This window comes from Fringilla coelebs, assembly GCF_963513975.1.
Source record: "Fringilla coelebs genome assembly, chromosome: Z".
In the NCBI taxonomy this organism is placed as follows: domain Eukaryota; kingdom Metazoa; phylum Chordata; class Aves; order Passeriformes; family Fringillidae; genus Fringilla; species Fringilla coelebs.
In genome coordinates, this window is record NC_140031.1 from 40,924,500 (window position 1) to 40,951,897 (window position 27,398).

The window sequence follows — 27,398 nt, forward strand, 5'->3', positions numbered from 1 at the left end:
TTAGTAGTTTTAATTGTTTGTTTCCCTTGATTAATAGTCAAAGGAGACATGAAATTATTCCTTAGGAAGCAAAGGATAGTGGATAGGCAGGAAATAATACAGTTTTAAGACATTTGAATGTGAAGGAAAGACACTTGAAATAGGTGCAATGAAGGACACCTACTCTGGAGTTTCAAAGAGCTGACAGCACTGTCCAGGCTATTTGCAGATCATTATATAAGCTTCACTTTCAACACCCTGGATGGTCTGAGGTAAGTGAAAGACATTTAAAATCAAAATTAAAACTAAAAACACTGAACTGGAGAAACAAAAGAAATCCTATAAGCAAAGGTTATTACTTTAGAAACTATTTCTGTCCACTGCCCTTCCTATTTTCTTGCTAATCTGCACTGGAGCCCGAGCGGTGAAATATTCAGAAGTGCCCAGCCCCACTGAAATCCAATTTCTTTTTCTATTTTTAAAATTAAAGGTCTTGAGTCAAACCATGATGTATTATGCAATGAATCTGTAACAGGAAGAGCTGTATAACATTGCCAGCTAGTGGTCACTTGACTTCAGAGCACAATAACTCAATTCTAGCACAGTTTAAATATTTTTGAAATGTAATAAAACCTTTTAGAGTTGTAGGTTAAGGAGATGACAAATAAATTGCAAACATATTCCAGTACCTTAGCCATCAGAACATAAAATGCTGCATGAAGGTAACATTTAGTTCATGAATATGCTAGTTCTTCATTTAGGTTTAGTTTTCTCGTAGAAAATTACATTAAAATTTTAAGTTCATACCAGCACCGATTCCAATGGTGCAGGAAACTATATCATATTTTCATTAATGTTGTTTAACTTTACTATGTCATCTCTGATCTATGTCTTCTAACACCTGGATAATAATATGGGTTTGGGTTTTTATACAATTGTTGCTGCTAAAGACTGTTAATTCGTTAGAAGTGAACTCTTACAAAGGCACAGACATCAGCAAAACAAACATGTAATGGATGCAAAAGAGACTAAGAAAATTCAGGAGCCTGCATTTATAACAAGGTGTGTATTAATAATATTTATACTTAAAATATTAATGATGCATCTTTCTGAATTCTCTCTGTAATCGAAGGTTTAGATTCAAACAAGCTGTTTTTATGAAGATATAAACGTACATGAACACCCTGTAATGCATAATACACAGCAAGAGAGAAAAGGCGGAGAGAAAGAACTGATTCTAATATAAATGTTATGTCCTGCAAAAACATATGCGGTTAAATGTTTCTATAGATAGCTTCACTAGCTACAGTACATTTGCAAAAATTAAGTCAGTTGGTATTTGTGTGTCAGTATGTAAAGGTCACAGAGCAGAATATACATTCTGGAAGCCGACATTTTCTTCAGACTAACATAAGAAAAAATGGAAATTTTAGGGAATTATAGAAGAAATTAAAGCCAAGGCTATGATAGTGTAAACACTTATCACCAAAGAGTTCGTATGAAGCCATTGTTGGTCCTAATGTGTTAAAGGTTTTATCTATGCCATCATTTGCAGCTAGCTTTAAAATTGCACTGCTCACACGTGGATCAGAATTGGAAGAAATCATCTCCTTTCAACAAATCTGCGTTAATTCGTCCTGCCCTGCAGACAGAACTATTGTGTGAATTTCATTTCAGAGCTGGCTGTGGTTATGGGATCCACGCAGTTCAGAGTGAGAACACACCGTGCTCATACTGGCAGCATGCACCAGCAGGACCAATCTGGTTTTGCCTGTAAAGGACTGGGCAAACATATCCTAAAATCAATCTATTTAAGGACCTTCCAGCCTCAGGACATCATTCTGCAAAGATTTACATGCCCATTTAATTTTATTCTGACTTCAGCAAGACTAGTCATAGATAAGTACAAGCATAGCAGGCAGCTTTGCAAATGACTCTGAGAGTCAGGGTAATTCTGAGGTGTGACCTAAGATGCTGAGTCTGAGGGCAAAGTCCTCAGTAGTCTGAAAAATTGCACTGCCATTAAAATTTATATGAGGACTATCCCTAGAGGAACAGATCTGTCCACAAAGACAGAGAGCAACCAAAGAGGCCTTACTCAGAATCCTTTAAAATTATCCACTACTTACAATGGAAGACCTAATTTAGAAGATGTTTTTAAAAAGAGGAGAGAAGGCAAATTTCACCTTTTAATCTGAAAGAGGGGTTAAAAAAGGCAAAAGAAAATTTATTCCCTTTAGGCTAAATCCACACCAGCTACTTCAGAGCAGTTTTGAAGCCCTTCCCTTAACTCACTCTATGGAACATTTTGCTTACACAGGATGGTTTTCCTGTACACTGGACAAATGCCTTGGGCATTGCAATTAGTCTCTCTTTCACAACAAAGTCTAGTCAGCCTTTAAACATTTCATCTTTAGATATCTCCAAACTACCTGTGGGGTGGAGACTTTTGGCATAGGGGATCAAGCTAGATGTAACTCAGAGTAAATCCCCTGAACAGTAAGTGTAAATAAAAACAGAAGTCCAGAACAAGCTTTCGAATACCAATCCCTTTCTGATGTGCCCTATGATCTCCTAATGAAGATATAAAACCAGGTATTGGGTAAACAAGGCCAAGGTCTTGTTACGTTGTTAGTCACAATTAACAGAATGTAGGTCTTCAAACACACAGGCATAATTTGTTAAAAATTATTTAATCAGCCTCAGGAGTGCCAGATACTGCACATCCCAAGTTTCTGACTGCACAAGCAGATTTCCTGTCCAAGCACTAAAGTTAACAACTCTAGATGGGCTGTAGTCATTCCCACAAGGGTAGAGGGATTACTTAGACTTTCCTAGCCATCATATTGCACTGCAGAGCTCATCCATTCAAGTTCTTAGATTCTCCTTCAATACTTGCAAAAGTACCAATCTGCTGGGAAATGCCTATTTCCACATTGCATTACATTACATTTTCAGGCTCATGTCAGTGACTGACACATATCATCCTCCAGCCAAGGGATGCTGTGCAGTTCCAGCTTCCCATGAGTCAGACTTGCCAGCCTCGGTCTTGCTGTGATCTAGCTCTATACATCATGTTTTCTTCCCCCATTTCCATTGCAAGGAAGTTTGGTTGGTTGTGTTTTTCTTGGCGAAAAGGTATTGGCAACACTTTTCCAACTAACTTGATAGTTACTAACTGGTGCAGCTACAAGCAGCTGGTGCGAGAGGGCTTCACGGCTGACAGTCTTACAGTTCCAATGCTGTCTGTGACTGCAGAAGCACAATTGTCACCTCTTGGATTCCATGCTGTGCCACCACTAGGCAGTTTTTACAATGTTTTATATAATCCCCTCCACAGCCTTCAATTCTCTACATTACAAAAACTTTCACCTGCCAAAGGTTCATTGATCTCGATTTCCACTTTTCACATTCTGTCCCTCATAAACCACTACCTGATCAGGTACTCATTCTCCTCCTTCCAGCAATTACTACCATCAATACATATACATATATGCTTTTGTATTTTTTTAATATACTTAGAAGTTTTGTTGATGTATGCTTCACTTTTGTACAGAAAGCAGCATTCCTAAATCTTCTGTAATGCAGTTGCACAGCTGGATCATCTGCCTGAGACAAAGGAAAGAGACTAAACTCAGACTGTATCAGAACTAGCATTGCCAGCAATGCAAGAAATGATCCTCTGACAGGCTTCCTTCTTGGTAGTACCACTTGCCTTTGCCAACACAAAGCAAAGTTCTCTGCAATCATCCACTCTGCTAAAATGCCAACAGTCATGACAAGGCTTTTAACTAACTCCTATATTTGTGGGAAGTTAGTGTAGCAAAACTCAATGCAAGATGTTACAGAAGAGGGAGGTGACTTCATTAAAGAAAATTATCTCAAATACACTGTGTGCAGTTGTATTCTGCAAAGTACCAAGATATGGTTTCTCTTTTTCTTTTACAGGCTGGGGGATGAACAGGTGGAGAGCAGCCCTGCCCAGAAGGACTTGGGGGTGCTGGTGGGTGAAAGGCTGGACATGACCCAGCCATGGGCACTGCCAGCCCAGAAAGCCAAACGTGTCCTGGGCTGCATCCAGAGCAGCGTGGGCAGCAGGGCCAGGGAGGGGATTCTGCCCCTCTGGTCTGCTCTGGTGAGAGCCCACCTGGAACCTGCATCCAGCTCTGGGGTCCCACAGGACAGGACAGGCCTCACAGGAAGGACACAGACCTGCTGGAGTAAGTTCTACAGCTCTATGACACCTAGAGCAGCCTGGTGAGAATCCCTTGCCCTCGCCATGGAGGACCAACACTGCTGTCTACGCAACCCTCATTCACTTGATTTCTTTTGGATTGACTCCTGCATACTGACTGGGGCATGTACTAAACATAATCCTTTAATGTGGACAGCGCTGGTGCAAATGCCCAAGACTTGTGGTTCTTTTCATTTCCTCTAGGAACATTTTATGGCACCAGATCTCTCAATTTGACAGCAATAATATTGCAAGTTTTCCCTTGCTATCTGTGTTGGGTTTGTAGGACCTGTTTTTGGTAGCAGGGGGAGCCCACAGAGGTGGCTTCTTTGAGAAGCTGCTGGAACGTCCAACAGAGCCAGTCCCTGGTGGCTCCAAATATGCTGTTGGCCAAGGCTGAGCCAGTTATAAATGGTAATAAGGCCTCTGTGAGAACATATTTAAGAAGAAATCAAAACAAAAGTGGCAGCCCATTTTTAATTCCAGCCAAAAAAGAGCAGAGTGATAACATGTGAGATGAACAGCCCTGCAGACACCAAGGTAAGTGAAGGAGAGGCAGGAGGTGCTCCAGGCACGGAGCTGAGATTCCCCTGCAGCCCCGGGTGCAGCCCATGAAGGTCCATGGGGATGCTGAGATGATCCACCCATAGCCCATGGAGGAGCCCCAGGCTGGAGAAGTGGATGCTATAGGAAGCTGTGACCCCATGAGAGAACTGCGGAGAGAGGGGCCCTGCTCCCCTGCTGCAGCAGCCTCTCCTCGAAGGACTGCACCCCGCGGAAGCGTGATCACGCTGCAGCAGTTTTGGGAGGACTGTGTGTCCATGGGGGGACTCACACTGCAGCACACCACAGAGAGCTGCTGCTCCTGAGAGGGACTCGCATCAGAGAAGTTGATGGAGAACTGTCACCGTGGGAGGGACCCCACGGTGCAGCTGGGGAATGACTGCTCCTCCGAGCAGCAGAATAAACCACGGCTGATGAATTACCATAATCCACATTCCCTGTCCACTTGCACCACTGGGGTAAGGAGGTAGAGTTTGGAAGGAGGAAGCAGTGAGGGGAAGGCATTTTCAAGAGCTTTTTTTCCTTCTCATTATCCTGCTCTGAATGTGTTAGTAATAAATTCACTTTATGTCTCTAATTTGAGCCTGTTTTGCCCTGATGATATTTGATGAATGATTTATCCTGGTCCTTATGTCAATTCATGAACCCTTTGTTACATTTCTCTCCACTGTTCAGCCGCAGAGGGGAGTGAGCAAACAACTTTTGTGGGTGCCTGGCATCTAGCCAATCTCAACGCATGACACTATCAAGGAATAAGAATGAAAAACTGTATACAGCATTCTGTAGCAATTAACACACACCAGACCCTTGCTTGGCTGTTTCTAAGGCTTTAATACATTCTTCTGTTAACACTTCAGTTACACCAGTCATAATATTTTTTGGTATAAACATATATGCATTCTCTAAGTTAATTATCTTTGTTTCCATTTCTTTTTCAATAATTTAGCCATCTAACCTCACAGAGGCAGGACTTCTCCTGCATCTGACTACTTTCAATTGCAAGTTTATTTTACACAACAGCTAACTCTTGCCAAAGGTATTCTGATATTTACAACATTTAATTATAAAACAGAAGTGTGTTCTACTTGCCATCACCTGTTTCAGCAAACTCATTTCTACTGCACATAGGGTGAGTATTTTTGGAAATTATTTAATTAATTTTTTTTTTCAGGTGAATGAAACCCAGGTTAATCTGTACACAAATGGAAGACAGCTGTTCAAGCTTACTAAAATTTTTGCAAGACTTGAACAACAACGACTATACAAGATTGTGCATTAATAGGTGAGGAGTTTTTAGTCTATCCACAGGATGCATTAATGAAACTGATCTGAGATTTCACAACTGGCGCTTTCAGAGAGACAAAAAGGACTTTTCACTTCCTCAGTATGTCTGTCCTGGGGGCTGTCTGAGCATTAGAACCAGTTTGCTTCCAGTTGGTAAAACTTTTTGTGGTCCTTAGAGTTTAAGGGTGATGCCAGATGTAATTTTGTCAGATAGTTCAGTATCTTTTTGATATAACACTGGTGTATCATCTAAAAGAGCTGACAAGGTCTCAGACTAACATCGAAGAAGCATGTATGATGTTTCACCCAAGTATTTGAACTGCAGTGCCTTAAGGCACTTTCTAACTCAAATACCACTCTGGGGTTTGTGGATGGATGTACTACTTCCTCAGCTAAGATTTTCTTCTATGACTAATTTCTCTTAGGAATAAAGTGGTACTATCTTTTTACAATGACACCTGCACCTTACAGTCCTCTTGAGACCATGACGTGAAAGGAGACACTGTGAAAACAAAAGCCAAGTTTTTCTGGTATATTTTGCTGCTAACAGTAGGCTTTCTAGACGTCTGCAACTAGCAGTGACAGACACTTTCAGTCCCTTCTGCCAATGGGATTATCACCACAAGGCAGTAAAGAAACAATGCAGTCAAGTTTTAAGTGATCAGCACATTCAACGTTCTAAATAGGACTGCTTTGTCAGCCCTTCCTCAGACTTTTAGGTCTTTTTTTATGCAGGACAAAAGCTACACAAGACATCATCAAACCAACATTCCTTTGATAACAAGCATGTGAACACTCCAATTAAAGCATGGGTATTTGCTGCTGAACACTGACATGTACCAAATGCTACAAACCTCAAAAGTTGCATGGGCAGAAAATTGCCATCTAAGGGTGAAAATAATATTGCATCATGAACAAACAAATAAAAGACATTTTTTAAACACTGCAGTTAAAAAATTGTATCCTACTGGAATCAATTGCAAAATGGATACCTGAGACTTGGGGCAGTTGGAGCCTTCCATCTTAAAGAACAAGTTATCTGAAGGTGTAAGTGTTTCTCTGTTTCCTGTATGTTAGTGGCACACAAGGTATCAGAGGAAAATGGATATGTGAGATGGGATTTATTTCTCCTCTTTGAAGGCCATTTCTCAGTTTTCAGAGATCAAGTTTGCTGTGCAGATTTTCTTATTAGGTTTTGATTCATAGGTTTAAATTCAAAAATCTAGGGATATTTCAGATATAACCTTCACCAAAACCATTGATCAGTGTCATGTCAAAAATACTTCCATTCAAAGCTAGGTCTGCAAGGAAAACACCTTTTATCAAAATGATATTAACAAACCTTCCTGCAACCAATGTTAATCTTTCATGTAACTTCATACAGAACTTGCTTACCTCATGAGTTTTTTTAATCAGGTTTGAAAATTCAGTTGGTTAGAAAGTCATGCTATCTTCTTTCCTTCTCTTTCTTCAGTAATACCATGCTTTCTCAAATGCACTTTTAATACACTTAATTACCCTATCTGCACTCTGCTCTAGGTAGCTTGGCATTTCTGGTAATCATGCAAGAAATACAATAACTTAAACTGAAACTTTTAGGTTGAGTCTGGAGCCTTTACAATTAGGGAAAAATTTTAAAACAGAATTTTAAAAATTGACCTCTAAAGGTACACATCTTCACTGCTCCATTTTTATTGCTCTTTCTCCAAATGTGACTACGTTTAACACTGAATAAAACCAAATAAATTCAAACATATTTACCATGGGCTCCTTCCATAAACTTAGAGATAAGCTTTTACTTTTGTGTATTTTGTAATACAGTAAAAGACCTCAACCAACTGCTTGAGGCAACTGTGCAGAACTTTTTAATATGATTGCTACATGGTAGCTTGATGTATTTTTTCCCCTAGAGATGGGAGAAATAGGGCAAATGAGTTGTTTTTACTACCTGCAGTTATTACCTGGAGTCATGAGTTGTTTTTCCTTTTGACAGACGCTGTAATGTCAAGGTGGAACCAGCCCACCCTTGGCGAGGTTCTATCCTAGGAAAGTGTTTTGCTCATAATAGGCTGCCTGACAGTCTGACCTTTATCACATTTTTCTTTCCTGTCACCTTCAGGAAGGGCAGCTCTGGTGCTGTTGATGTATTTCATACACAGACCAATAATTTCAGAATTATTCCAAAACACTAAAAATTAAGTTCTTCTCTTGATCTTGCAACATCTTCTGTTTTTTGCAATTTGTACTTTAAATAAAAAGAAAAAACCTGAATTTATTTTTGATTACTTGGTTACAGGATCACTAAGAGTTTCTAGTGCTCTGTATTTCCCAAGGTGCTTTCCCAAACATGCCTTCATATCTGAAAAATGAAAGTTAACTCATTGGTAGGGAGAGTTTACTTCTTGAGGAAAAATGGAAATCTATTGTCCAAGAAGATTAAATCCTTAATCACTCAGTCAAAGTCACAAATTATCAGCTCTGCAAATAGCTTTTTCCTCTAAGGACTGTGCAGAGGCCTGCAACATCTCTCCGAGGTCAAAATGTGTGCCTGACAAGGATATGCAGAATGCAATTCACTTTAAGTGACATAGTCTAGTGAATATTTATATTTCTCAATCTTCCTCTTCAGTTTTATTTTTCTTTGAGTGTTAAAAAATGTATAATGTGCACCTTTTGAATGTATCTTTAAATATTTTACTTAAAATATGCTACTATTCTTCTTAAATGCATATTTCAAACTTCCTGGAACCACTTGATGCGCTGAATTAACACTCCCAATGCATTTAAGCGTAAGCACAAAGCATATTAGGACTAAGTAGCTGGGCAAGATTGATGTTTCACCTATTTATAAACCAGTTACAGATGATGCCAATGATGAAAAAGCACATTTTGTTTGTTATGCAGGCATAAAGAAGTAAGCCAGCAAGAAAAAGCTACTTTTGGGCTTTAAGCAACAGGGAAGGGTGCTTAGACCTGCATGTTTAACTTTTTTCTTCAGTGCTTAACCCTCCAGTCTGTTACTAAAACAATTTTGTCATGTTTTGGTTTTTCCCCTTCACTGCTTTTCAAAGGAAATTTCAACCACTACACTGAGAAACAACATTAAGTTATCAAAAATGGTACCTGTATATGATAAAGCAGGCACCCCCATATATGATTAATTTTCTCTTAAAGAGAACTCATCAGGGCTTTCAGAAAAGACTGCAGTAAAAGACTACACTTTGACTTGCTTCAAAGAGTAAAATATGCTTAAAAATACTCTTCATCAAAACTAGGAGAAGGAGAAGGGAAGAAAATAATCGCCTTTAAAACTTCCTTTAAAACAGATTTTTTGGACAAAACAATACAACCACTGCAAAGTTTTCAAGATCAACATTTTCCACATGTTTAGAAAAGTAATTTGTCATGAATAATGTTGCCTGCTTGTTATTCACAAACAGTTTTTCTTGCATCATCATCAAATAAGGTCCTGATGAGCAGATTTTTGCCTACATTCAGATGAGCAGAGCTAGCAGAGCTAGTAGCACAGTTTTCTTTACAGGCCGTTTCTTACACAATTATATTGACATATAAGCATTAAGGTATACATCAGGCATCAGTTAAGGGACACTTCAGATACAAGCAATTTTCTGAATCCATAAGCCTAAGCTCTCACTGGGGTATGCAATCAGAAGTGGCCATTTTTTCACGTCAACAGAAAAAAGGACTATAAAAAATATTGACTTCCAAACTGCTAGCACGTAATGCAGTCAATTGCACTTAAATAACGCAGCTCTGTACCTCTCAGAGATTCAGCTGGTGATGCAGCATTTACTTTCAAATTAAGGAAGGATTTTAACACATTTACTTTAAGGTGCTAGTGCTGAAAATGCAATATATAAAGGCACTTTTACAGCAACAGAAAGTAGACTGCAAGGGCAGCAGAGTAGCAATGCTAGACCTGGGACTGTACCCTGAACCATGTCCAACATCTTCTATTCTCTTACTTGGTTCTTTCAGAACCAAGCCCAACATCCTCTGTAGTCTTACTGCAGTGTACAGAGCAAGACTACTCTTTTTAGACAATGGGAGAAGACAAACAGCACCTTCTTTTCTGTACAACTTGTTCAAGAAAAATTGTCTAGGAAATAAAAAACTGATTTAATTTAGTTCTTTACACATGCTGCATTCAAGATTTTATTCTTTGATCAATCTCACACTAAGCTCCAGAAATGGAACCCATGAGACAGCAGGCCACTAAACAGAGGGCTAGAAATCATGCTCAGTTTCCCCAGTCACATAAAAAATAGGCTGTTCTGCATATCTACTCATCCTGGTTCACCAACTTTTTCAAATTGACCAGGAAGTGTCTCAGGTTAGCCAACAGAGCTTGGAAGATCCTTTGAGAGTGAAAGCTTTTGGACCACAACAGAAAAGTATCACCAAAAAATTTAAACAACTTTTCAAATCTCCTTCTTGTTAGGAGATAAAATGATGCTAGTATATATATAACAGATTGTTTAACATGCCCAATAAAACAATCTAAGGAATAAGTTTACTTATCACAGGTTTTATTATGATCTTCTGGTATACTATAATCAAAATACAGTAGCATCATATTTTCACAATAAATGCATGTACACAACAGAGCAAAATCTCTGAGGACAGAGGAAAAGGAAAGAAGTTCCCCAAGTACAGTTTTCCAGATCTTTGTACTGTTAATTCATAATGTCTTTCCCTGCTTTTTTGGTTTTTTTTTTTTTTTTTTTTTTTGGCGGTGGGGGGGGGGGAACTGTATTTGATTTCTTCTGAAAAAAATAAAATTTAAAAAATAAAAAAGAAAAAACTGAGAAAGGTAAATTTTATCAGAACAACTAGAACTTTGTTCCTCTGGATCAGAAGCACAGCTCCACACAGAACACAGAGAGATCAGCAGCTGCCCCAAAGAAGTATGCCCATTACCACACTGAGGAAGTGAAGCACTGTCTTACTCTTACTCCATGTCGCTACATTGCAATAAAACATGTTCTAGATCAATGGTCTCCTACCTGGAGATTAAGCACACCTCAGGGGTATAAGGAAGAAAGCTGTAGTTATTGTTAATTTTTTTACCTAAAATAAAAGTATTTTATTTACCACCTGAAAGTATTAAGAAAGAATTACAACTTTACTAATACATAACATGTCTTCACACTGCACTTTCATCTGGTGCGTATGCCAGACAGTCACACTTAAGGTAGACAGAACACAAGGTATCCTTGAAGAAGGCTGGGTGCTTCATAATGCAAAGGGCATTGACAGTGATGCCCTCCCTCCTTCTTTCACATTCAGTTTATTGACATTTACATGTGCCCATTTAAGCACATCTGTGGACTGTATTACCTGTTTGCAACTAAACTAACCCTCACAAAATGACCCAGTCTCTCAAAAACAGTCTGGGAAAAAAAAACCCAATGCAGATCGAAGGTAGAACAAATGATACAAGCACAAACAGACAAGTTCCAGAGGCGATACTTCGGCTCATAGTGCAAGTCCTTCATCAACCACTTCGCATGGTAATATCACTGAAAATGTAGTCGACTTGAGAAAAAGTTGGCCAAAAAAATTGAAAACAATCAAAGTAAGTATTTTAAATACAAACTTAGTGTTATTTCTAACAATGAACTGCTTTTTGAGTGTATATTGTACCTTTAGGCATTAGCTAACAATCATATGAAGCCACAAGAATTAACAGGGCATTTACAAGTTAGCCATCCAGGACATGAAGAACAACCTTCACAATCTTTTCCAGCAATGTTTGAAGTCCTGTGATATTCAATCCATTATTTCACAAATTTCACAGAAAACACTAAAGTTTGAAGGCTTGAAGAAACAAATATTAGAACAAGTTATGGGGTTATGGGAGACAAGTGTTCCTAACCTGTCTCAGTTTAAGATACTTGCTAGACTTTTTCTACATGATTAAGTACATAAAGAACAACTTTTTAGTCAATCCCTGATAAAAAGATGTAATAGAAGCAGCAGCTGCTCAAAAGTAAACCGTTCCTATATTTAAAGTTCTGTTTTGTGAAAAAACTGTACAAGTGTAACTACTGATGAAGTGGCTGCTTTGAATAGAATCCCTTAAAAAAAGGGATCTAAGGATAAGGTTACAGCAAGAGTGAAATTTCTTCACTGGATTACTCATGGCAAGCTAGTGCGGCAAATAAACTGGAGACAAAAGCACAAAAAAATCCTACATTGTCATCAATATGGTAATTGTATAAAAACAAGACTTTTCAATATTAGAATCTTTACAATACTTTGGAAATGGATGGGGAGTTACCATGAAAGTCTTTTATACTACAGGGGTTCACTGGTTATCCCATGTCAAACTTACATTTTTCTTTCATTGAAAGAAAAGCAGTTGTTCACATCTCCTGACCTTTTCTGTGACAAAAAGGGCCTGCCAATACTATGCCAATATTTTTGAAAAATAAAAATATTCAATGTGTCTCTTCAAGATAAAGATATTCTTCTAAAAATAAGCAAGAAAAAATTACTTTTTAAAATAAAGTTATTTTAATGAAGGAGCATTTTGAAAACAGAATCTTGAAAATGTTTCCATCATCATGCAATTTTGTTGCAAAATGAAGTGTAGACGTCTCAGCCACAAAAACCTCTACTATCGGTACACTTCCACAGGGAAGGAACTTTCTAACCAGTTTAAAAAATCTTCCAGAGGGAAGGTTTTAAATCTACTTGTTAACAACACAAAAATTCAAGACCCTTCAATTAATTTGCAAATCCAACTGACTGACATCAGGGAAAATGGAAACTTCCTAGTTGAGTATTAACCTGAATATTAATACACCTTTGCATAAGTAGTGGGCATGACTGAAAAACGAGGATCATGATTTAGTAAGCACAGCCTTCAATACACTTTCCATTTGAATCAGTATCTTTGTGAGGTATCTTTTTCAGTAATGACAGATACTAGAAACAGACATTAAATATATATTGAAGTTTAAAATCAAGACAAATTGAACTTAGAACCAAATCTCAGAATCTCTGTACTGCTGTGTTGAACAAAAATTCCTAAAAATAATGAGGTATCAGGTATTTCTGAGCATGATTTACTAATTTTCTATTGGGAACAGAAAAATACTTTACACACTACTTAGAAAAATATTTGAAAATTGTTTATCTAATCTATAGCTTACCTTTTTACACTTTTATTGTGTACTTAATTAGCAGAGTAGTACATATAATAATTTATACAGAGTAAGGGTGCATGCTTAAAATATTTTTTTTTTGCATCCAGCTCTGGATTCCCCAGCACAGGTAACCATAGACCTGTTGGAGTGAGGAGGAACATGACTGAAGGACTGGAGCACCTCTCCCGTGAAGACGACATGCTGAGAGCTGGGGTTGTTCAGGCAGCAGAAAAGAAGGCTCTGGGGTGAGCCCTTCAATATATAAAAAAAGACTTTTAGGATAGGAGATTTCAACGTATATAGTGACAGGACAAAGAGTAAGTGTTTAAAAATGAAAAGAGTAAAGTTTAGATTGAACAAAGGGAAGAAAATCTCTACAATAAGGGCAAGTGAGGCACTGTCACAGGTTGCCCAGAGAAGCTGTGGATAACCCATCCCTGGAAGTCCTGGATATGATGTTCAAGGTTCAGGTTGGACAGGGCGGCTCTGAGTAACCTGCTCTAGTGAAAGATGTCCCTGTCCCATGACATTTAAAGGTTCCTTCCAACCATTCTGTGATTTTGAGATTCTACTTCAAAAATATGATCCATTGCTGGGATACTATAAGCAGTAATAAATTTGACTACTGCTACTTTTAACACTAATATATCTGTATTTTATTCCATATATCAAGTTTAAGACATTCTAAGCTGGGATCACGCAAAACCTAGCCAACTGCAGTCTGGCCTGAAGCAAAAAAAGATTATCTAGCATAAAAGCCCAGGGTTGACTTACAAGAAATTCAAAGAAAAAGAGCTATATAAGCCTCCTCAGAAAAAGCATATTAATTCTGCAGTAGTGTTCAGATCAGAAATTATTCTCGGGGTTTTTTTCTACGTTCATTCTCCTCTTCTCCACCCCAGTGGATAACATGTCAGATACCCAAGGAATTTCTAAGCAAAGCATGCTTTTCACCACTCTTGATAAAACAAACACAATACAACAGAACAGGAATTCAGGTACTGTCATCCAATACTAGGATAAACCCACTTCTGCTCTGAAGCAGCAAAGGCACAACAGTGAACTTGGAAAAACAGACAAAACCTAGAAAGCTTGGTATTTATATTTATTATGCATTAGGAAGCTTATTAACTTAAAAACCAACCTGCATAGTACAAAAGGTTTTTTATCTGTGCTCAACATAGAACAAGTTTCAAAATATATATTTTTAAAATTTGTTTAGTCAATACACAATCCTTTTAAAAAACTGTATAACTGTCTGTACCCTCATTACATTTATAAATACATGATTTACACAGCACCCCATCTGGAAAAATTAAAACTCCTTACAAATATCTACATATATTGTATACATATAAAACATTCATAGGAGTACTTCATCAAAGCTGGGTTTAATAGTTCATTTACACTGCAGCAAAATGCATATAAATCTCTGTCTTCTTCATAAAATGTCTCTGAAAATGAGCACATTTGTTATAATTCATAACTCTTTTGAAGCATCTTAAAAAAAAAAGATATGAATATATCCATGATATTCAGCAGGTAAGACAGTGATATGAAGGCTGAATATGATTAATAACTGAACACTAAGAAGCAGTTAAGGCAGCGGTGAAAGGAATTAATAGGAAAAATTAGTTTATATGGCAGATAAAGTGACAAAATGCAGTACATACATATATATTTTGATGTAAAGTACTCTGGCACCTACTCAGAATTGTCTATTTCTGACACCGCTCATTTTAATATTAAAATTTTATTTTTTGTAAGCAAAATATTAATGGGACCTGGCTCTTAGGTGCCATCTGGATTTGCTTTAACTGCACACAACTGATTATTCCAGAATGTGGGTTTAGGGTTTCTGCATGACCTTCATTTATGGTTAAGTACTATCCTATGTGATCACATACATTCACAATTCTGCCATCTCAGTTTCATCACTGCTTTCTGGTAACTACTGGATTTATTGCTAGTAAGTAATACTTGAGAATTTCAATGATAACCACTATTTCAGGTACCAAAACTATATAGAGATCAGTACCTCCCATACTGTGAAAACTACATGTGGCATAGATACAGACAAAAAGGCATAAGAAATGTAAAACAACTTATTATAGTGATGGTCGAAATTGTTCTGACTCAAACCTGTTTATTTCGCATTAACGTGCAATTTTGGGAATTAAACAGTTATACTTCTAAAAAAAATCTGTCTCTGCATTCAGGTTTCTACCCAATACCAGAATTTGACACAGCATTTGCAGTCCAATACTGGCTGGAATCACACCAGCTTGTGACCCACTGTCCTATAAAACCACTCCTGCATGCATGACATGAACCTCAAGCAGCATACAGCAAGTGACCTCCGGTCACAGCTGCCACCTCCTCAAAGGCAAGATACTCTGTACCTCCCACCAAGCTTCCAGAGCCACAATTCAGTGCATGAATTTGTTCCATCGGCCCCTCAGAATTTAGCCTTCACACACTGCTATCCTGCAGCAATGGTTCAACGTCCTCTTCATTACTTTGGTCTAGGTTGTGACTCAGACTACTGCTGATGCTGTTGCTGTGTTTTTTGGTTCTACTACTGCTGGCTTTGCTGTTCTCAGGAATAAATAAGGCGACTAGAAAAGCCAGAAGAACAATGCACGCTCCAACCAGGAAGGCAGGACCAGGAACAATTGCTCTCTACAGGAAAACAAGCATAATAAAGAATTTCTGTTTCAGACATTGAATTCTGCATTATGAACTACACCACTAAGGCAGGAGATCATGAGAGACATATTTATGGGGACTATAAAATTTTTGCAAAACAGGTTCATAAGTGCACTGTAAAGTGAATTTTCTACATCTAAAATCTCCACAAAGTCCTCACCTGATCTCCACACTGATCTAAAAACCAAAAACATATAAAATTTTCAATTGAAAGTATGACTACCTAGCTAATGAAACAGATGCTGACTTGATGCTTTTTTTGTGGGTTTTTTTTTTTTTTTTTTTTTTTTGCTTTAGGTAACATGCCTGTTAAATCAACAAGACTCCTCTGAACACTAACAGATTTCAACATCCAGAAGCACAGGTACTCAATAACCTTAGCTTCACTTTTCCATGGCTGAGATATCTCAGCCATGGAAACAGGCTTAGGCAAATAAGCAAGCATCCCAAAAAAATCAATATATGGGTGAGCAAAATAACAGTGAGACCATTCTCATTGCAGAGACATGTTACTCATGTATGATAACTTAGTATTTGGAGTTATTGTCTCCTGCTTCTAAGCAGTTTATTTTAAAATTCAAAAACAAAATTTACACACATTTCATAGCCCCAGCTAAAAACCAACATCAGAAAGGTTTTAAGATAAATTTTAAATTAGCCAGGTTTGATGGCAAACCTCTACAAAAGAAAAATATCAGCAATCCAGCTTTTTTTAAATCTTTAACAACTTTTCTGTATCTGTGAAAACTAAAACTAGATAAAACAGAAGGTGAAACTTGTCAATCCAGTGTACTTTTATTCTAGCAAATGAAATGTAGAAAGTTATTCTCAAATAAAGTAGGAAAATACCTGAACATAAGTATACAGTAACCAGCTATTTCCCTTGCCTCAATTCTTGTTTCAATCGGAGGCCTAAATTTTCAGCTGATGGTCTGTACATATAAAGAATATAAACATATCAAAAATATATTTTGATGATAGTAAATCTTCAAGAGGTGCTACACACAAATACTCTAAGAAGAAATTAACTTCCACAAAGTAATACACCCTCATTTGCAGTATAACAGCTAATTCATCTGAGCAGTTTTTGAGTATTAACCACATAATTGTGGTTTCATTGAGAGGAGTAAAAATCTTTAAAATGCTGCTCTTTGTCATTCCATTGTCAAGCGTTATTATTCTCTCCAACACAGCCTACATCTCCTCTGTTTGCTGTAAGGGTTTCCTGTGGATAATTATAATGATGCAACCTCACTCAAACTTTAGTTCCAGTAAATTTACATCTAAAGAAGTTACCTGGTACTGTTACTGTTACCTGTTACTGAAGCCAATGCTGCTACTACTGTATATCTAAGTATTTATTATCACATTTAAATTATCAGCTATCTTAATAAAACTGAAAAGCAAGAATTAAGTCATTTAAGAACAAGATACGATGATTTTAAATCAACCAAAAAGACAGATTTCTGGCACAATGAGTTCTACACAGCAAATTCCACATCAAATTTTGAACTAACCTTAACACTGGGATTCTGCTTTGTTTTTATTTCAGAAGTGCTATCAGGTAGCAATTCATTGAGTTCCACGTGGAAGAGAAAGAAAATAAAGCCATACAGTGCTGGTCCCAAGCCATTGCAGAGTCCTCTTACTCCAGTTATTATTCCTTGAACAACACCTAATGAGGAAAAAGAAAGCAAGGAAGAAATGCTCATAGCTAAGAGGTCTGAGTTTATTCTAATAATTGTCCAAAACAGAACATATCATAATTATTTCTACATTTTAAAATGTTAGAAGTATATTGAAGACAAATCCATTGGATGAAAATAATACTCTGCACACCATAGTTCTGTCACTATACTTGCAGATTACTGGAAGAATTATTATTTGTATTATTGGATAATATTTCATTATTATGATAAAGAAATTTATGTGAAGGTTTAATTTTTAATATTAGAGTTCTTCCACTTTCACCCAAAGCCTGCAATGAAGACAGCGAAGATAGCAGAGTTTAAATGTGGTTCCCATTCAATTTATTTTCAACTGAAATTTAGAGTAATGCACCTAAGTGTTAAGAACTGTGATTGGGAAAACATGCACAAATTGTGACCAGTATTTATTTAAATACCAAGTAACTTACCCAGGGTAAGTATACAGCAGTAAATTCCCAATACTTGTCTGACTGCACTTTAACAACGGATTCTTTTTAAAGCTTGATTAATCAAAGTGCTATAGGTATATTTCTGTTTTGACTTCATTAAGTAATTGTGACAACAGTGCAAAAAGTGTTTTGATGATATTAACTTCACATAATAAGACTCTAAAAATGCTATTTTACATTAATAATAATCTGCTTCATTCTTAAGGCAGTAACTTGTAAATCAGGAGGAAAGGAAAACATGCAAATAAAGTTTTTACTTCATAGGTTGATGATATGAAAGTTTAAAATCTTCATGCCACTAGGTGGCAAAAGCTCAATCTTGAAAACCTTAGCTATTAACACCAGTTTCCTCTATGTAAAATCAAAGTTCAATGGCTTCGGTCAGTTTAACTAAACTAGTCATTTCCTGATGTAAACAGAAAACAAGTCTTTAAAAATCTTTAAAATGTCTTGCAAGAAATGGGGGAGAGGGGATTAATCACAAAAACCCATGTGAAGTACTATCTTTTGCATCTTTCAACAGAAATCCACCTCCTGCAACAGCATCTCCTTGATACTTCTCAGATTACCTGCATTTACCTAACTTCATGTTGTACAATGCTAAAGTATAATTGAACTTAAAATTTATATGTACAGCATTTTTTTAAAGAGAATACTAAATTCAAGAACAATACTAAGTCTTTTTACCAGTGTTTTAATTTGTGATGACTTTTCATTTCACTTTAAAGGAGGAATAATTTCTGACTGTACACTGCTTTTCACATCAAAAACAGTAAATTCTGTGTTTTCTCAGATTAACTGGCTATTTTGGCATCCTTTTCTATTCCATGAAAATCTGAAGTACTGTATCAAATAGGGCCAACTTTTCTACAAAAAAAATAAAGCTTCTTTCCTACATTTATTTCAATCTGGTAAAATGTGTAATTAAAAAGGTAATATTGTTACACCAATCGTAACTTCAGAGAATACTGCATATAATAAAAGGAAGAGAAAAAAGAGAATGTTTTTGTTGCTTTTGTTGCTTTGTTGTTTCTGTCTTTTACAGAAAGAAAGACAAGAAGTAGCTAATCAGAAATTATGTATTTTACAATGCAAATATGATACATATGTGCACTGCCTTTCTCTTTACATAGACTAGCAGACTTCCACAGGTAATACCAAGTGAAAACACACAAAGATAACTTGAAAAGTACACCTAGATAACTCTTCTGCTTTCTAGACAAAAAAGCAGTCTGATGCATAAACAGCAATTTATCCAATACTCACCTTGTTGATCTGCTTCTGCATTTCGTGAAACCAGAGCACTAATTGCTGGGAATGTAATGCTTGACACCGCTGCCACAGCTCCCGCTGCCCACATCATCCTGTGTTAAATACATAATTCAAATTAAAACTGAGACTGCCCTTATAATTACTCCCCACACTCCCACAAGAGCCATAAGGGCACCCTTATTTAACACTTCGTTCCCTTTCAAAATATTCTTATTAAAATACCTAAAGAACTGGAAATTATCTGGTTATCTTCCTGCTCCCTTCCCATATATTATTCTGAACTTGTTGGAACAGAAGCACATTTGATTTTATTCTATCCTAGCAGAGGAAAAAAATGGGAATGAGAGCAAAGTGGGCTTTCCTCTCCAAACACTGGACAAAGCAACAATTTCCCAGGGCGTCCCAGTAACACAATTCTCTAGCTTCTACAACTAAACTAGGAAGTACTCTGATAAACGACAAGCACTCATCCCTCACAGTAGGACACACTTCGTTAAGAATAAGTTTTTCTAGCTTATCGTTCCAATTGTCTCTACTTAAAGAGAGAAGAAACTCTAGATAATTTCCAACAGAAGAAACTCTAGATAGTTTCTAAGACTGATGGTAGTTGGAGTAAGACAATACATTACAAAAACAAGTATAGGTCGAATACCTAATGGCTAAAGCAGATGCAGTGGAATTACTAGAAAGAACATGCTACTTATTAGCTTGTGAGTTAAGAAAAGGTTTTAACCACATTCATAGACTTAATACTCAGATGTTGCAAAGACTCCCTTTTCAAAAGGGCTGTAAGTATGCAAAATTCTATCATTCCTACATATGCAAAATACAGATCAAATTTTGGTAGTGTCATGAAAATGGGAACACTTAATTCACAGAACACTCAAATACCCATACAACAGAATTAATAGCAGAATTTCTTGGGGGGAAAAAAAAAACTTTCAGTTCCTTAACATGTGTGTACATAGTAAAATGTATGCTTACCAAGGCTGAGATCCAAAACCATACCAAGCCAGCTGAAAGATCTGAAAGCCAAGACCAAGGAGAACTGTGTTTTTGTTCCCTATAGATCTCATCATGATACTGAGAAACAAAGTCTGCAAGAGAAATTAGTTCAACCAAAAGTTGAAACAAGTCAGACTTGGTAAAGTAATTTCTCCCATGCAAAGTAATTCAGAAGACCTTTCAAATGATGAGGCAATTCATACCATTTGTCCTCTTCCTCCTCCTGGTTTAAGCCCAAAATACAGATAAGTCATTTCAACATTTCACGTACAGATATTCTTAACACTTAGAGGGTTACTACTTTGGAACATCCAGAAGCATAAGTATTGCCCTCTCTATGTATATTAGATGACAGTGTCTATTTGCAATGCAAAAGGCTTTCATTTTCACCTCTACAAGCCTATTGTATTACACAATAGAGCACTCCACAAAATAAAAGCTGTTACCAAAGATAGTGCAGGCTGGACACCTTGAATTTACCAGTATCTACAAATACTAGAGAAAAAAAGACTGCTAATTCAGAAGAAAGTAAACTCCTTAGGTCAGCTATTATTTTGCAAATTTACATTTAAACTTACAAGTAAATCCTGCTGCTTTGTCACCTTCATCACATACACTGAAATTTGGCCAATTCCTAGGCACCATTAATTACATTTTCTACTGACTCTTTACACAACTGAGATGACCTTTTCATTTGCGCATGGAATCTAATCCTAACCAAAGATCAGTATTTCCATTTTTTAGAAGTGTTACTACTGCTGAGTGGGAAGGAGATCCCAACTCAGATACAAGACACTCAGGGCAAGAAGCAGACACTTCCTAGTAAAGCGAAGTCCACATGGACAACTTGATTCAGTTAATGGACCACAGACTTAAAACTTTAACAGGGGAAACACAGCAATGCTTCAGTAAAAATACAGAGAAAAGGAACCAGGACTGCAGAGCAGAATACATTTCCTCTCTTCTCTTGCCTCTCTTCCTGACTGTATTGAGTCTAGCTGAGATGGAGTTAATTTTCCCACGGCAGTTCTCACCAGTCTGTGGGTAGTTGGAAAGGTGTTGTTAATACACCAGTGGTCTGGCTTCTGCTGAGCAGCTCTGGCAGACGCTGTCTCTCAACATTCCCCCCACATCAGTAGACTGGGAATGGGTAAGATCCTGGGAAGGGACAAAACTTGGCCAGCTGACCCAAACTGACCAAAGGGATAACTCATCCCATATGGTATCAGCTCAGATATAAAAGCTAAGGAAAGGAGGAGGAATGGGGCATTTGTTATGATGTTTGCCTTTCAGAGCGACTGCTACGTGTGTGGAAGTCCTGCTTTCCGGGAAGTGGCTCAACACTGCTAGCTCATGGAAGCAGAAAATAAACCTTCTTTTTTTCCCCTGTTTGTGCACGCCTTTTGCTTTTGCTTTAACAAACTGCCTTATCTCCACCTAAGAGTTATTTTTTACCTTATTTTTTCTTCACTGTCTGGCTGGGAAGGGGAATGCTGGAACAGCTTGGTGGGCACTTGTCATCCAGCCAAGGACAAATGCTCACCCTAGCTTTCTTGTTTCTCACTTCTTGTTTGAATACAACATTAAAAAAATACAGTAATTCTACCTTAATGTGTTCAGTTCTTTCTTACCCAACATACCAACACAAATCAGTATTTATAAGCAAAGATTATGTCAATAAGCCTAGATTACTTCCATAAGCTATACTCTTCAAAAAGCTCAAAAATCAAAAGATTTTCCTCATTTTAACACTGAAAATTATAACCCAGAAGGAAAGCCATCTTAAAGATTTTTAGCAAAAATACTGGTTTGCATAACGTATGACTGGCAGATGTGAGTGCCCATAATAGCCTCAGAACAAACCACAGCACAAAGATTAAAATAATTTCTTGAATTGCTAATGAAGGCCACAAAGGACACCAGTAAAACTGGTAAACATTGATGAATGTGTTGCTTACATCAAAACAGTAAACCTTCATTCTGCTCAGAATGGCAGTGAGGCTGGCTACAACATACTCTACATGCCATTCCTCCTCTTGTCATCAGAACAGGAAGAGAAACTGTATCCATAAAGATACCAAAGATCACATCATAAAAACTTGGGAATTACAAAAGACATAAAGGATTTGTTGAAAAATCAGCTCACTGTTGCCAATTAAGAAATAAGACAAGAAGATACCAAGGCCTCACAGCTCCTCAGCCTCCAAGCTGAACTTAAGTAACCCAGGAAAGACTGCCTGTGTGCAAGTTTGATAGCACAAGCCAACTGAACAGGTGCAAGTAACATGACTTTTATTTAAAATAAGGCATTTCCCTTTCAGAATGCCTTGCATTTAGTAACAAATCTCCTGTACTGTTTTAATGATTTTAAGTCAGAGTTCCAATGAATTTACTGATCCAAGTTTAGCAAATTTTATCTTTCTGATGTCCAGATCCAGTATTACTAAGGAAAGCTTATACAAAGTAAGAAATCTAAACGGACTGTATCATGAATACAACATTTAGCAAATGCAAGATACACTGACATATTAGAGCACGTAAAAATTTTTTAGATAAGCTTAAATGAAGCATTAAGAAACAAAGCTTACCTGAGCTATTATGGACAGAATGCCCACCACAGCTATAAATGCTGCAATGCTAGCAGATCCAAAGCCTATAACCTGTAGAGAAGCAGAAATTGTGTGAAAAAAATGCCAAACAGTCCAGGACAATTACTAGCAGTGAATATCTTCTCAATGAAAACACTCATCCCTGCTTATACTCTAGATTTATACAGGATCCATTCAGGAAGTGTCCACTTTCAAGAATAATCCCTAACTTGACTCTTTGCCAAGAAAAGTATAAAGGGGAAAAAAAAACTTTAAAAGAGGAGACAGAAGTAGTCATGGATCTGGAAACTGAAGTTCTCTATCCCTCCCCCAAACACAACAGGCCTTTGACAGGCAAGATCTCACTTCTAGACAGACTCAAAAACTACAGTACTGAATGAGAACAAAGGCCTGCTTAAGGTAAACACGTGCTTAAGATATTGCAAAGTTCATGCATCAGGAGTCAAGTGTTACTCAGTTCTTGGCTTAGCAAATCACCCTGCCTTTAATTTTAAAGCTTTACTTTGTCAGAAAGCAGGCCTCTAAGTAAAGTCTATAACAACAAAGAGGTCACACGGAATACTTATTTAAACATCCGTAGTAAGATGTGAAGGGACCAACATTTACCTGTCTCAAGTACAGAAAGAAACTAGAATACTGGCCAGCCTCAGGCAGATATGAGAAAAACACTGTAATGCAGATTGGGAGAACTGTAGGATCTTTTCTAACCTTCTTCAGGGACTATAAAACAAAAGAACAAGGCAGGTATTGAAACATTTGTACAAAGTCCAATGAAAGCATGAAGAAAGAAGGGTAGATTCCCTTTCTTTGCATGCATACACATCAAAACAATTACACATGGATATTACTATGCTGAACCTTAAGTCACAAACAATCTCTTTATAGACAGTTTGGGGAATCTAACTCTTCAGTAAAGTTTCCATCAAGATTTTTGAAGCTACTGTTCAGTACCAAGTCAGAACTATTCCTCAAAAACAGCATTATATAATTGTAACACCTAATGTCTTCTAATGGACCTCCATAGTAATTATTTGTTTTCAAAGATACTAGCAAATAATATACATTTCTTACACTTGTTCACCAATTATATTAATTACTTTAAGGAACAAATAAATTGTGGAAAACAAATTCTTTAACTGCAGTCTTTCAAGCATGCCATTCATCTCTCAATATTCACAACCAGTTCCCAGCAAGACAGATCTTGTGAAGAAAGATCACTTCTTCCTTTCCTAAGATACCAAGGTGTAAATGAAAACATAAAATAACTGAGTACATGTGAGTGAGTGAACAAGTTACTACAAAGACTGCATGTTTTAGCCCTTCCTATATATGTTTATAAAAAGATCAGGCTTTATAGATCCATTCCCGAGTAGAAATAAATAATATATAACCAAAAGTGGAAATCAAGAGTGCGGAGATACTGCCAAAAGTACAGTCATAAAGTGAGTATGTAAAACCTTAAAATATTGGCTTTTGAGGTATAAGAATTCAGCATTTCTTTTTGCAATAAAATAGAGCACCTAAGTTAGAAAATTAAAGTATTTTACCTTTGAATTTCACAATAAACATTCTTTTCAAATGTAGAATTATTTAATCCACAAAGTTTGGTTTGATTTTGTTTTTTAAATGTATTTAGATCTTTATGGGCAACAGCAGAGAACAGAGACTACAGCATACCCAACAGTCAAGCTACCAGTAAGGCTGAAGACTTCTCAAGCTTACAAATTGCAACTAGTAATTATTACTTATTAATCACCACATATTTAATAACTACTTATTGAAGTGCATCTTACTGCAAAAGGATCTGCCTGTTCCCACGATATAGAAGATCCCCATGAAGCAGGTCTTATTTTTTCCGGCAGAGATTCTGGTACAGCAAGCAGGATGAAGCAGATGTCCACAATTGCCACCACCGTGGCCACCATTACAACTAGACTATCTCCGTAGCTGGCAGACAGGTATGCTCCAATGGCAGGACTAGTTACCAAACTTGCTGCAAAGGTGGCAGATACCTATGCACAACAACAGTTTGCAAACCCATCAAAGTGATTATTCTCCCATTACAGAAAAAGGAAGTAACTTGCTCGCCACCCCTCCCTAGAAGTGTGATTTAAAAAACACCCCAGGAAAAATTCAAGTAAAAAATCCAAACAAAACAAAAAAGTAAATAAACCACATACCATTTACAACAGTAAGTATGGGTCCCAAATACAGTTTCTACAGCCTTCTCAACAGCACACCATACTAGACAGGATTTGCACTCCAAGATCAGGTTTGGCTCAAAGGAAAATGGCTGTTACTTTCAAATAGACTAAAATCTTTATTTTGTTTTCTAATTATGAATTTGAAGTGATTTCACTGAAGAAGTTGCCAGTACATTTAAATGCCTGCCTAAAAGAAGTTTAAAGCTAAGGACATCTATCAATAGACCTCCAAAACTTAAAGTAATATAGATAGTAGGAAAGCAAACTAAGCAGGAATTACATTACCTCTGAATGGACTAGTTTGTACTAAGTTATTTTCCTCATCTTTTGATCATTAAGAAAGATCATGTCTAAGTTATTAAAGATACTGTTTCATGCATTTTCATCCTTACTTACCATTCTGACATTAGAAAAGGCCATTTTATACCAAAAAAAAGTCATACTAACTAGATGTGCAACTTAGAGGTGATGGAAAGCTATTGCTAGATTATATTACTTGCATTGTCTTTAACATTTATGTTCTGTTTGCAAAACTTAAAGACATTCTTTCTTATATATGCCCTCTATGCAAGTTGTCAAATATTAATTCTGCTCCCATGAGCACACAGCCCTCGCTTCACTGCGTGAACTCTAACACAGCGTCTTGGGCCATGGTAAACTTCTTTATCAAACTCCCTCTTTAATCAGAAAACAATCTGTACATCAAAACACAAGTTCAATATGAAGGTCATAATCTGACCTTTTTCCCCAAGTTGAGCATTTCTTACCAGTCCGTAGGCTGTAGTTCTTTCATGCTCTTGTGTTACATCAGCTACATAGGCAAATATTACAGAAAAGGTAACAGAAAAGATTCCACATACTGAAATCATAGCGAAGTACCACCTAATAATTTAAAAGCAATGATTAGAAAATTTGAACTAAGGTCTCTTGCTTTTTATCTTACTAATAAGCAAGTTTGTGTTTAAGCCTAGGAGGAGTGATCCTTGAGAACTAACACAAAACTTTACTGGAGATGAATGAATGACTCAAATGTATAGTCTCACTTAAATTACTGGAAAACAGCATTTAAATTCCTTTATATTCTTCTGTTTATTATATATCAGCCTAAAAGAAGAAGTGGTCCTTTGAAGGCATAGTACCCAGAGATTTTTACACTCTGGAGTTCAAGTTAAGAAAAATTAACCCTCCTAGAAGTTATTTCATCAGCCAGTTAAGGAATAAACTATCATACATATAATGCTGTGGAACCTGAACTCTGAATGCATTCAGAGTGTACACAAAATTCTTTTGTAATTCTTCCAAGTTTCACAATTAATGTAAATGCAACTGAAGTCTTAGCTGAGCAGTACTGACTTGATTTTGAAGTCCGAATCAAAGAGGTAAAAGATCTCACTTGCAACAATTATACTTTTCTTTAGCAAATAAATGATAAGGTTCATTTAGCTTTAAAAACAAATTTATTACTGTCAGCCATTAGGCGAAAAAATTAACTCTTAAAATAGAGTTAGATGGGATTGTCAAATCCTTACAGTAACTGCTTTACTTCTATGAATATAGTTCACATTCCATTATTTCTACTTTTAGGACACAGAGTATGAATACATCTTGAACAGAAAACCTCCAGAATAATGCAATCATGTCATGAAAGAAAAGCTGCTTTCTTCTTGTCTTATTGTCCCTCTCCCATTTCCCCAAACATTTCCTCTGAATATCTGCTCTCCTGACAAGATTGCTACTGCAGTTTGTAGCACTTACCATGGGCTTATTCGCATTAATGGAATTGGGATACAGGTGAAGAAAACTGTAATAAGAAGAAAATATTTTCTTCCCCAAGCATCTGAGAGAGCACCTATTAGTGGAGCACTGAGAAATGACAAAAAACCCTGTGACAGAAGAAAAACAATTAGTGTGTCTGCAGCTACATTTCCAAGGCTCACTTTAACTACAATATAAGAAAAGAATAAAATAGATAACTGAAAATTCACAATATTTGGTGTACAGTCTAGTTTTCTGTGATTCTAATGCTTTATGTTTCGAATCAATTAAACCTGAGTGGATTAAAAAAAAAAGAGCATACATTTTTTCAAGCCCCATTTGATTCAATATAGAAGTAACACAGACTGCAAAATCTTTAAAATCTCCAAAATACATTCTAGTTCCACAAAAGACATTATCTTAGCCTCTATCAAGAGACTCAGTGCTAGA

The 27,398-nt window shown here is 36.9% G+C and overlaps 1 protein-coding gene across 1 annotated transcript in view; it reads right to left on the bottom strand.

Moving 5' to 3' along the window:
* Positions 1–14,333: 14,333 nt before the first annotated feature.
* LOC311165306 (hippocampus abundant transcript-like protein 1) overlaps positions 14,334–27,398 on the bottom strand; it is a gene marked incomplete at its 5' end in the record, with an annotated part of 29,365 nt that continues 16,300 nt past the window's right edge. The window contains 9 exons of the mRNA XM_084225169.1: positions 14,334–15,918; positions 17,463–17,620; positions 19,370–19,467; positions 20,360–20,472; positions 22,969–23,040; positions 23,596–23,709; positions 24,783–25,001; positions 25,961–26,075; positions 26,949–27,076. Coding sequence (XP_084081295.1) covers positions 15,709–15,918; positions 17,463–17,620; positions 19,370–19,467; positions 20,360–20,472; positions 22,969–23,040; positions 23,596–23,709; positions 24,783–25,001; positions 25,961–26,075; positions 26,949–27,076 — 1,227 coding nt within the window. The 3' untranslated portion in view covers positions 14,334–15,708. The remainder of the gene's footprint in view (positions 15,919–17,462; positions 17,621–19,369; positions 19,468–20,359; positions 20,473–22,968; positions 23,041–23,595; positions 23,710–24,782; positions 25,002–25,960; positions 26,076–26,948; positions 27,077–27,398) is intronic.